Below are 12134 nucleotides of genomic sequence, written 5' to 3' on the forward strand. Positions count from 1 at the left end.
TACTAGTTTATAAATTAAAACTCTTAAAATTGTTACTATTGCCGGCCTTCGTTAAATCATGGAGGTGAAAATAATGGGGTCGCTCTACCCATACATAAGTTTATAAGATATGTTCGCTAAGCATGACACTTCCAATGCATTGTAATGATAGAGACTTACAGCTCGAGAACGACTGAAGCGAGAATTGCAGACTACACTCGGTGGTTAATTTTGCAGGACTTCTATGTAGTCCTACTTCATGGATTAACTAACGCTAAGGATTGTTCGTTCCCCCTAAAAGATTAAGTATGCATGTTCCAAACGCCCCCTAGCCACAGCTACTATCCCTAACAGGAAGTTATAAGAAAATTGGACCAAATATCACGTGTCCTATGACGTCAAAATTAAAATCCCGCGTAAATTGGTGTCATCTTTAAAATTCACAAAAACTATTTATGTTGCCTAGAGATGGCGCTATATCTACATCCGATTTGGTCCAATAAATTGGGGGAATGAAGAGGGGAATCAAGGAATAATTCGGAACATGTAGTTGGCGATAGAAATACATGTTCCGAATTATTCCTTGATTGTTCATGTTAGGCATCTGCCTAAATGTGAAGTTCTTTTTCATGTCCACAATAATGCATAGCATTTAATCTCATCGTCAGTCCGGCGTTTGTTTTGCCTTGTTGTATCATTCTATGTTTTGTTGTTTAATAACAGTTCAATCCCTAGCGTTAGTTAATCCATGCCTATTTGGTCTGTACTGAGCCTTTGACAGCGCCTCACCAGGCGTACCTTTACCCAGAATCTAAGACCTACCTAGGTGACGTCATGACAAACGAGTCAGTAACCAGTTACAAACTTATGGCCAACATATCTTATGAACTTATGGTGAGAGTGTAAGAGGGTTTGGAATATTCACGGAGACTTATGGGGCTTGTTTTCGTCACATTTCGTACTTACCGTAAAGGCTTGGTGACCTGGTCTATTAGAGCCGGTGACCACTTTTTCATCTTGTCAAAATGTTTCCTCCATGATTTTATTTTTAAACGAAATTAATTTGTGACGACATGTCAAATAGGAAAGTGACATAAGCGTATCACCACTCATGATAAACGAAGAAATCTTCAAATACTATGAAGTGACTTTTCCGGTCTATTGCATATCGTGGAGGTTTTTCTCAACGCCTCAACAAGGCAAATCCGTCGTCTTTAGCGTATTTTACGTCTTTGAATTAAACGTAAGGAAATTGCTTTTATTAAATTTATAGCGCATTTGATTTGTTGAACGCGATAACATCGTTTAAAAGACAGCCGTGTCAAAAATAACTTAACAAGAAAAAGTATGACGCTCAATGATTCACGTTAATGGGTGTTTTTCCAAGTAAAACACATTTAGCATCAACCAACTTAATATTTGTCAGGGCACAGCCAATAGATACGAGTATGAAAGGGTTATTTGAGTGGCCCGAAGCTGGCCTCTTCCGTTGGGAATAATTATCTCTCGAGATATTTAGGTTTACGGCGATGGAAATTGTTATACTAATTGTTGTTACGTTACTAAAGGCAGTTACGATCAAGTGAACAAGACGAACATAAGTTCAAACAGGAATGTATGGAGGGGCTGGAATGGCTAAGGGGGCTCTCGTTGTACCCTTGATGGTGGAAACATAAGGCGAATCCTTTTTTTTTAGAAGTGTAGCTCCTCCCCCTACGTCTGTTTAGCTGTCTACCGACGGCGGAAAATGTCATGACTCGTTAAAAAAGGCGTGGCAGAAGTGACCTTTTAGATTTTTTAAAGTTAAACGCGCTGATTCGCCGCCGTTCGCGTTCATATTCGATTCTCTCAGCCTTGGCAGAGGACCTAGGGTAGAGGGTGGAGAATTATAGCAAACAAGTTTTTTTGGCAGCCAAAGAATGAATGAAAATAAATTAAGTGGTAAATAGGATTTTTACGTCAGGCTATGACATCACTAGCGTAAATTAAGCCACGCCAGTTGTTTCCAAGATCATTTCACGCCGATAAGGATTTGACCTTAGACATTCCAACCCCTCCATACATTCCTGGTTCAAATGTATCTAAACATAAGTTTATAAGATATGTTTCGTAAGTTTGTCATTGGTTACTAAGAGCTTGTGACGTAGGGCATACATTCATAGTAAAGCGACGCCCGGTGTGGCTCTGTGAAAGGCTTAGTACAGACTAATTAGGACTTCAATTCTCGCTTCCGTCGTTCTCGAACTAGCTCGAGCTGCAAGTCTCTAGCATTACAAAGTATAGAAAGTGTCATACTTATGGAAGGAACATATCTTATAAACTTACAATCTAAATAGAAGAAAAATGCTCGTAATATACATGTATATTTTAAGGTATGGATTCCACTGTTAACTACGGCCGTATCCTTAGCGATACTTTGGAGCGTAATGCAAAGATTTGCCTCGACAAGAAGATTTAGAACGCTGTTGAAAGAGACGAGCGTTAATGTCGTGTCAGTTCTTTTAGAACAAGGTACGAACTTGAAAGATTAAAAATTCTTATGTAAAAACAGCTTGGAAAAGAAAATTTTTGCAATTCAAATGGTAACTAGAGGTGAGCGGTTAACCGTTTCAATCGAATAATTCGATCCGGTATTCGATAAGTCCATTTTCACTATTCGATACGAATATCGAAATCGAATACCAAACTGAACTGACTGTTGGTTAAAGTTCGACTACCATAAATTTATGTCCTTATCACCAGAGAGACCCACCTTATTTTAAAAAAATATCATCCCAATTTTATTTGTCTCCCATACTGCAAGTGTCTAGGAAAATTTTAAGAAATACTTGGCCACCAATGAAGAGAGGTATTTTGAAGGATTTTTCGTCCCTCTAAAATCACTCCTTCGCGAAATATGATTGAAACATTGTTGGACCACGCGTGCTGCTGCTCGCGGATTGAGAGTTTCATAAACAGAGATTTACATTACTCCATTCTCGAGAAAGAGTGATTGTTCTAAAGAAAGAGTGAGTCAGTTCACTCCCTAGTACTTCCTTCACTCACCGCGAGGGCCTTTTTTTCCCTCGCCACTAAGTCCCTCGCAAGGAAGCTTTTTCGCGTTTGTATGTTGTGAAGGGAATATGTAATTTTCAGTTACATTAGTGAAAATGACTTTTCATTATTAGGTTCAAAAAATAAATAATTATACCTAATTAGGGATTTTTATTGACCCGCTTTGATATTCGTTATTATAAGCTTACTTGATAATTTAAATTGGTTTGAACTTAAAACCGAAATTGTTTTTAATCCAATGCGGTTCTACTGAAGGTTTACGCATTTAGGTGTAACTATGCGTATTACACTGGCACAGTTTAAGGTATTGATATTAAACGGTCATTGGTGTTTTGATTAAGCAGAAATTAATTTTCAGGAGTGTGAAGAAGTTGTACAACCAACAGTGATTGAGGGCAAACTTTAGGAGATTCATGTGACCGGAAATTTACCTTTCCAGTTTTAGCGTCGCAGCCTACTTGTTTGAGCTACATTGTATTTATCACTCCCTACTACTCACGGTCTAACCCGGTTTCTTCTTTCCATCAAAACTTGCAGAGGTTAACGGTAATAGTTAGTATAGGGCGCTGTAGGTTAGTTGTGGCATAGGGGCTAGCCACCACCCCTCTTTGCATTGCAAACAAGCCACAGGCTCAGTGTGGAAATCCCTTCATAGAAAAAGCTTGGATTATTAATATTATTATTGTAAATTCTCTCTGATTGAATGTTTCTTATCACAAATACAATTTTTTTCTTTAAAGATGTGCCTTTTGTCAAGACGATTAAAGGCTGTTGCTCGTCAAAATTGTTTTTCGGGACGCTTTTCGTCGGTTTTTTCATATTAACAGCGTCTTACAAAGGTTTACTTCTGTCATGGGTTACCATTCCTGAAATGCCTATCGTCATTGATTCGTTCAAGGATCTGGTGCAGTTTCCGAAAGTCAACCTCTACGTTTTAGTTGAAAGTAGCACGGAACAGTACATAAAGGTACATTGACTGAATTTCTATTAAAACAATAACAGAAAGGTAGACGAAATCAGCCCTTTACGCGGTCTTTACACGCTCAATCTATTTATATAAATCAAAGTCCTGACTGACTGACTGACTGACTGACTCACTGATAATCAATGCCCAGCCCAAACCGCTTGCCCTAGATGACTGAATATTTGCAGGAACGTTACTCGTAAGTAGTAGGCGCGTACTAAGAAAGATTTCCCCCCAATCCGCCGCCATCTTAATAAATGGCGCCCAGAAATGTAGAAAATCTTCTCTATGCAACAAAGTCCGCGCGTTTCAACCAATTTCGCAAATATTTAGTAGACTGGTTTCCTTTAACCTATAGACGGGCTGAATGGACTTTTGGGTTCGATTTGTTGCCATCTTTTTAAATGGCGGCCAGAAACTTAAAACCCTTCTTTATGGAATAATTTCCGCATGAAAAGTAGTAAAAATTGTCCTGACGGGCTGACGGGCAACGCCGAGTGCCTTCGCTCCTAGGGTGCTACAAAAATATCAGTCATCAGTAAAATCTACCCATTCCTTTATATAATTTTGATGGAAGATCCTCAAGTTTTTGCTCTCTTGACAACACGTACAAAGCTACGTCACATAGAGACCTAGGTTTGCGCGTGCAGACAACCGATGTTGTAACAGAGTATATACAGAATAAGCTGTCGTTCGAGATAGGGAGTTGCCTATACTGTAGAGTGAAAACAAATTTCCTCACGCGCATTCTTTATCCATGGTTTCACTATGCATACTGGCCTTATAATTAGTAAAATAATCGTTTAAAATCACTTGATTTTTCATTTCACTCTCCCTTTAATATAATAATAATATTTTCAGGGGAATACCAACGCTGACGTGATGAAAGCCACTAAGCAAATGACAATTGCCGAAGAGGCTTCGGATATGGTTAGATTCATTAGCGAACCGGAAGAGGGTGTCAGCATGGCCACTTTCTTTATGCCAGTTTATCTCGGGATCGTCCTGGATTTGGCCGACATGTGCGAGGACGGGCAAATAAACGCCGCCTTTGGATCATCCGAAATTGTACTTGAACAAGACTGCTACTTTTATAGGCGTGATTTGGATTTGGAAACACGCAATCTGATTTCAAAGTCGTAAGTTCAACTATGAAGTCTCGAAACCGATCAGTTTAAAAATAACGTCAGGGCGTAGATTTATCGTTTGTTGGTAAAATCGTGGCGTACTTCATTAAAAATAAGGTGTTTTGACGTTTAAGATAGGTAATTGCATCCCGAATCAGGTTGGGTAATTTTTAAAATAACAATATTTACAATAATAGGAAAAAAATTTCAAAAATATAGTAAAATAGAAGAAGAAAAGCCATCTATGAGCAGGGATAGATTTAATTTTAGAAGTAGGAATGAAGAACGGTTAGTATTTACTTCAGTCCGACTCATAGATCACCCAGTATAGAACCCCTCCCTCCCTCCAACACGTAACGAAAAGTTTAAATTATCTTATTGGGTCACTTAAACAGCTACGTTTTGAAGATGTTGCTGCCGGGGACGGCGATAAATACGTAATTATACCTTTTTATCTCGGTCGCTATGACCCCGTCTCTTTTTTCATACCCCCCCCCGTCCCGGGGAAGGGGGTCCGGGACTTTGACGCGCGCCCAGCTTACTCTGTTCTCCATTCCTTCTTCTAAAATTAAATCTATCCCTGCTATGAGCAATAATAATATTAAATTATGTTTCTTTGAAAATTAGAGCCTTGATGTTCATCGAATCGGGTTTGCAAGATCAAAAACTGGTGCGAGATTCGATTCTGTCCATGGACTGTATGGATAATTTTTTCATCAAACCAAATTACGATGTATTGGAAAGGCTTTCGTTGAAGAATTTCCGAGCTTCGCTTATGGTCTTAGCCTTGGGCTACACCGTATCGTTCTTAACATTATTGTTGGAACTTTGCAAGAAATATTTTTAAATTTATTTTTCGTTACAATTAGGGCTGTGCGGGTAAACTTGGGGTAATAGAAAATTTTACCCGCCGCCGGGGGTATCGGGTCCAATTTTCAATTACCCGTCGGGTCCTTGGGTCCTGCAAAATCCCCAAAATTAGCTTTCGTGTGGGATTCGGGTCGCTTCGTTTTTCATTGTACAGTCCAATTAAAACCAATTAAAAGCTAGATTTCAAAGCCGAGCCATTATCCCCCGTAATTCATTAAACATTTGCCTTTAAGGCCGACTTCCATCGAAAAGAGTTCTAGCGAACTGAAAACCGAGCATCGAGACTAACAATGGAGCGACCGTGCCGATTTTCGAATCCCCGCTGGGGTAAAAGATGGAAGGGTTCTAGCTAACTGAAAGCCGTGCAATGTGGTTCTAGCGAACTGAAGATACACAGTAGAGAATTTCCTTCAGGGGAAAGCAAAAATTCGAGAGGAAATAAATTTAAAAGTATTTCTATTGTTCATCTTCAGATCGCTAGAACCACATTGCACGGCTTTCAGTTAGCGAGAACCCTTCCAACTTTTGACCCAGCGGGGATTCGAAAATCGACACGGTCGCTTCATTGTTAGTCTCAATGCTGGGTTTTCAGTTCGCTAAAACCCTTTTCGTTGGAAGTCGGCCTTTAATTAATAACTTGTTACTAATTAAATTATTTAATTATGAAAGGCAGAAGTATTGAAACACGCACGATAACGTCATGAACTGTCAGAACTGGACCTGTCACTGTCAGACTAGGCGGGTATTGACAAAGGCTTAAAATTTGGACTCGGGTATCCGAGATTTTCGGGTACCCGCACACCCCTGATTACAATACGCTTCAAGAATTATGAATAGCTTAGAAATTATCAATAAATTTTGGATTAAACCATTTTTTTTAATAGAATATGAGAAAAGAAAGACTTTTAATGTTACGTGTCATACGCTTTGAGAAATGTCTATTTAAGAAATCAAGAGTTATTGAAAGAGGTTTCACAATTATGGCGTAGCTTTGATGCTTTAGTAATAGCAAAAACGGATTTATGGGATAAGAACGTCGGAGTTAGCGAATTCACTCCCCATCCTCGCATCATGGATTAACTAACGCTAGGGATTGTTCACTAACCGTGATTCCCATGCATTTCTATCGCCAACTACATGTTCCGAATTATTCCTTGATTCCCCTCTTCATTCCCCCAATTTATTGGACCAAAACGGATGTAGATATAGCGCCATCTCTAGGCAAAATAAATAGTTTTTGAGGATTTTAAAGATGGCGGCGCCCAATTTTAGGCGGGATTTTAATTTTGACGTCATAGAACACGTGATATTTGGTCCAATTTTCTTATAACTTCCGGTTACGGATAGAAGCTGCTGCTAGGGGGCGTATGGAACATGCATGTTTTATCTTTTAGGGGGAACGAACAATCCCTAGCGTTAGTTAATCCATGCTCGCATACTTTATTGAGAAACTTCGTCTGCTTATATTTTGACTCCACCCACAAATTCTGTATATAGCTACTTCTAGAGATCGAATTTGTGGGTGGAGTCAAAATATAAGCAGACGAAGTTTCTCAATAAAGTATGCGAGGATGGTACTAGAGGCTAAAGCTACGATCCGACGTTCTTATCCCATAAATCCGTTTTTGGTAATAGTATCGATCACCACACGCCTAAATTTTTGAACATTTACACAATATTTTCGAATTTAAAATAATTAAGAACCTTATATTTTTGTCTTCTTGATAATTGCCATATGAATGTTCCGTCTCGGTTCAAGTTCAAAAGAAGTTGGGAAAACCAAAATATTACCTCTCCGAGTCAAGAGGACTACTACTTACAAACTTATTTACCTAGATATGGAATTATTTCTCTTTTTTCTCGATGAACAATTGCAGTCTAAGTTAAAATTAATCTTATATTCAAGATGGATTTATTCTAAATGTGATTTTTTTCTAAATATTCACGATGGATTTATTCTAAATATTTTAAATGTGATTTTTTTCAAAATACTCACGATGGATTTATTCTAAATATTCTAAATGTGATTTTTTTCTAAATATTCACGATGGATTTATTCTAAATATTCTAAATGTGATTTTTTTCTAAATATTCACGATGGATTTATTCTAAATATTCTAAATGTGATTTTTTTCTAAATATTCACGATGGATTTATTCTAAATATTCTAAATGTGATTTTTTTTCTAAATATTCACGATGGATTTTTCATAATAATCAAGATGAAATGTTTCTAATAATTAAAGATGGAACATCGCGCGTTGATTTTGACGCCACTCCAGTCGGTTATAATTCCACTCGACCGAAAAAACAAGGCAGAAATCATGCAGCCGATTTTTAACTTGCGCCGGCGTTAGACCGTTCACACTACGACTGAATTTTCAGTTTGGCGGTAGACATTTTTGGGTCACGTGACAGATTTGAGTTGTTTCCACAACTCTATTTTTTCGGTCGTGTTCGGCGTTACGCCGGAGTCTCAGCCAATGAAATTATCCCACTGACAACGTCATAAATTTCAAGAGCGCACGCACACGCGAGATCGATTGATAGCCGCCATTTTTTTGTGGTTGACCAAGGCTTATCGGAAACATACCACCAATAAAGAAAAATTAAACTTAAGAAAGTAAAAAGAGATAAGATGTTAATAAGGAAGACTTTACTGAGGAGGTTAGAAAATGTCCCTTATTTTACGATCTAAGCGACAAGGGGACAAAGATACCAATTCAGAGTGTGAAATAAATGTTGTGGAAACAACTCAAATCTGTCACGTGACCCAAAAATATCTACCGCCAAACTGAAAATTCAGTCGTAGTGTGAACGGTCTACCGCCGGACGCCGGCGTAAGTTAAAATTTCTACCGTTGGCTGTGTGATTTCCGCCGGGTTTTTTCGGTCGAGTGGGAATCTAGCTTAAGAAGGAAGACTTTACTGAGGAGGTTAGAAAATGTCCCTTATTTTACGATCTAAGCCACAAGGGGACAAAGATACCAATTCAGAGTGTGAAATAGATGTTGTGGAAACAACTCAAATCTGTCACGTGACCCAAAAATATCTACCGCCAAACTGAAAATTCAGTCGTAGTGTGAACGGTCTACCGCCGGACGCCGGCGTAAGTTAAAATTTCTACCGTTGGCTGTGTGATTTCCGCCGGGTTTTTTCGGTCGAGTGGGAATCTAGCTTAAGAAGGAAGACTTTACTGAGGAGGTTAGAAAATATCCCTTCTTGTACGATCTAAGCGACAAGGGGACAAAGATACCAATTTAGAGTTTGAAAGACATGTTGTGGAAAAAACTAAAATCTGTCACGTGACCCAAAAATATCTACCGCCAAACTCAAAATTCAGTCGTAGTGTTTTTTCCTGTGAATTCTCTCATATTTAAATATTAATCAAGCATATTTTTGGAATCAGGAGAGTTTAAACTCTCAAAAAATTAAGGTTTTCTTTAGATTTGAGATAATGTTTTTATCGACGTCGCTATTCCTTTAACTATCTAGGCCGAAATTGACATCTTTCCGAAAACCTTTTTGCAAAGCTTTTGACTCTAATACTAAGAGATTGGTTTTTCTTGGTAGCACGCGACACTTGAATATAGTTTGAGCTTCGGCGAACTGCCACTAAAAACCTATATACATATAAAGCTATTCGTTTTCCATTGTGCCAAATGATTCTATTGTCAAACGTCCGCATGTTTACACTTCACCATACATAATGTTTGATTTAGATTGTCGCCGAACTTCAGTCTTACAGTCTTAAAAGTAACGCCTCGTAAGTTATTCCTCATTGATTCTGTTTAGGTTTTCAATTAGAATAAAAGCGAGGGGCTAGTCATTCGCCAAAATTTTGTACACCTGATTTTTACTGATTTCTGAATTTTTATGTGGATTCCGATGATTGCCGAACGAATTCCTTGATTTCCGTGATTACGATCATCTTTACACTGATTTCCCGTTATTGCCGCTGATTACTTGCGATTCCTGTTTGAATTCCAACGAATTCCGGTGATTTTTTGGTGAATGCCGTGATTACCACTGGATTTCTTCGTGAATTTCGATGAATGCAGTGATTATTTCTATTTCAACTGATTATGATTTTTTATTTTGGATTTTCGAATTCCTTGATTGATTACGCGTGATTATTTCACGAAATGTGTCATTACCGAGGCGATTACAAAAGATTAGCAGTAAATCACGTGATTATTTCCGATTTTTCTCAAGAGTTCACGTGATTATCGGAGATTTCCGATTACCTTTGATTACCCGCAAGAATGATTTTGATTACTGATGATTTTCTAAGAATTCCCGAAATCAAGTAATCGATTTCTGAGGTTTTTGTACACCTGATTATTCGAGTGACTAACACCTCGAATAAAGGTGACTAACCCCTCGAATAAAAGTGACTTCCCAGTCTGAAATGAAGCGAAAACAATAGAAAACGAGGAGTATTTTTTCTCGACCAGCTTTAACTTTAATATTAGCCCTATTTTTATTCTGATTTGACTTTCAGTTGATATAGTGCCGTGTCCTTCGATTGAGCGAGTGGGCACGTGCTTTCCATTTACTTTTATTGTCGGCAACCCGGAAGGTTAGATTAACAACAATGGTCTTAGGATAAGGAATCCATTAAGGCTTCAATGTGACTTATGCTGTTTCCCATGGAAAATGATATAACAATACAGATCCATAGAATTCCATTTAACAAAAGTTCGCTTATTTCTTTACATGGAACTGCGTTCTATTTGAAGAGCAGATCATAGTTGTTGGTGGCCCAACAATCAGCAGCTTATATTCGATGGACTTGATTTTTAATTTACGACGACGAAATTTCTAAAGAGCTCGAGCAAACCTAAAACCCCGAAAAATGGAGCTTATATTTGGAATGTACCAGGTATGAAATTGTCTACGTTTTTTTTTTCTTATTTCTTTCCCAATACTTCCAAGAGCCCGAAGAAGATCTTTTTTCAATAAAAGTCTATACCAAATCATTTTACGTCCGTCCGAAGTCGGAAAACTATACTATTAACTCATACCATAGAACCAGAAGTAAGATATGGGACTAGAAGTAAAGAGCTCTAGCATTGGTAATAGATCCTGGCACTAGCAAAGAGGAGAGAGAGAGGGAGATAGAAACGCGGTTTATAAAATCCGCCGAAAATGGGAAAATAGGGGGGTAGTAAAAACAATTTTCGGTACGTTTAGATTTAGGACTCACATCCTTTGCGCAAGGGGGGGATTGACCTCCTCGCCTTTTCTCTGTCATCCCCTACGTAAACTGTGCGCGAGAAAGCTGCGCTCAGGCGCCGCGGTGTACCGTAGATTTACCCCCGTTTTCACCACGCATGGATCACGGCTGCCTATACTGATTCTCTCTCCCTCTTTCTCTCCTCTTTGGCACTAGTGAACAAATTTGAGGATTTTATGCCGCTTCCATCGCGCCTACACTAGAGAGATAAAAATTGGTCGAGTTCTAAAAATTTCCCACCCCCTTCCACTTAACCTAAAGCCGCGGAACACGGACGCGGGTGCTTGAATCTAGTTCGGCCGTCTACCGCCACGAGCATCTCACGTTTTGGAGGAAAAACTCAGAAACCGCTACCGTTGGTGTGTACTGTGTTATCAAGAATATTCACTTTCGCCAAGTGAAGGATTTGGTTACCTCAATACTTCTAGTGCCTTATCCTACTTCTGATAGAACTAATGTATTTCCATTCGCAATTGTTTTAATTTTATTCACATTACGAGCTTCAACGTGGTAGCGGATCTTGTCTTAATCGCTTTCTAACCACACTTGTTCATGGCGTACCCCGGCCACAAACATCCATCCATACACACACACACACACACACACACACACACACACACACACACACACACACACACACACACACACACACACACACACACCCAAATCATCAGCAAAAAGATGCAAAAAAACGCAGGCCCAGCGTACATATAAATAATGGTGGCTTAATTGTGATATTTTCAGGGAATGGAATTCACTCCGGTTGGACAGATTTTGCTCAGACTGGCCACACACATTGCCTCCTCCATGAACCAAAGTTAAGTTACGTAATTATATATTCTTAATCGTGAAATCACTTCGCGTAAAGTGAGACGCTATTAACATGGATAAAGAATGCGCACG

At 38.8% G+C, this 12134-nt stretch overlaps 1 protein-coding gene across 1 annotated transcript; it reads left to right on the top strand.

Annotated features, from left to right (window-relative positions):
* Positions 1-1090: 1090 nt before the first annotated feature.
* Positions 1091-6924, top strand: LOC149713059 (uncharacterized). The gene is made up of 5 exons (XM_089849394.1): positions 1091-1222; positions 2352-2490; positions 3774-4000; positions 4859-5136; positions 5752-6924. The coding sequence occupies exons 1-5, from the start codon at positions 1091-1093 to the stop codon at positions 5969-5971; spliced, it is 996 nt and encodes a 331-aa protein (XP_089705520.1). The 3' UTR covers positions 5972-6924.
* The last annotated feature ends 5210 nt before the right edge of the window (positions 6925-12134 follow it).

This window comes from Phalangium opilio, unplaced genomic scaffold, assembly GCF_054372755.1.
Source record: "Phalangium opilio isolate 3A_F unplaced genomic scaffold, DU_Popi_V2 ptg000009l_1, whole genome shotgun sequence".
Lineage (NCBI taxonomy): Eukaryota > Metazoa > Arthropoda > Arachnida > Opiliones > Phalangiidae > Phalangium > Phalangium opilio.

Coding starts and splice junctions, on each gene's coding strand:
- LOC149713059 (XM_089849394.1), top strand. CDS start 1,091: ATGATAAACGAAGAAATCTTCAAATACTATGAAGTGACTTTTCCGGTC. Junction 4,001..4,858: donor GCACGGAACAGTACATAAAG/GTACATTGACTG, acceptor TAATATTTTCAG/GGGAATACCAACGCTGACGT. Junction 5,137..5,751: donor CGCAATCTGATTTCAAAGTC/GTAAGTTCAACT, acceptor TTTGAAAATTAG/AGCCTTGATGTTCATCGAAT.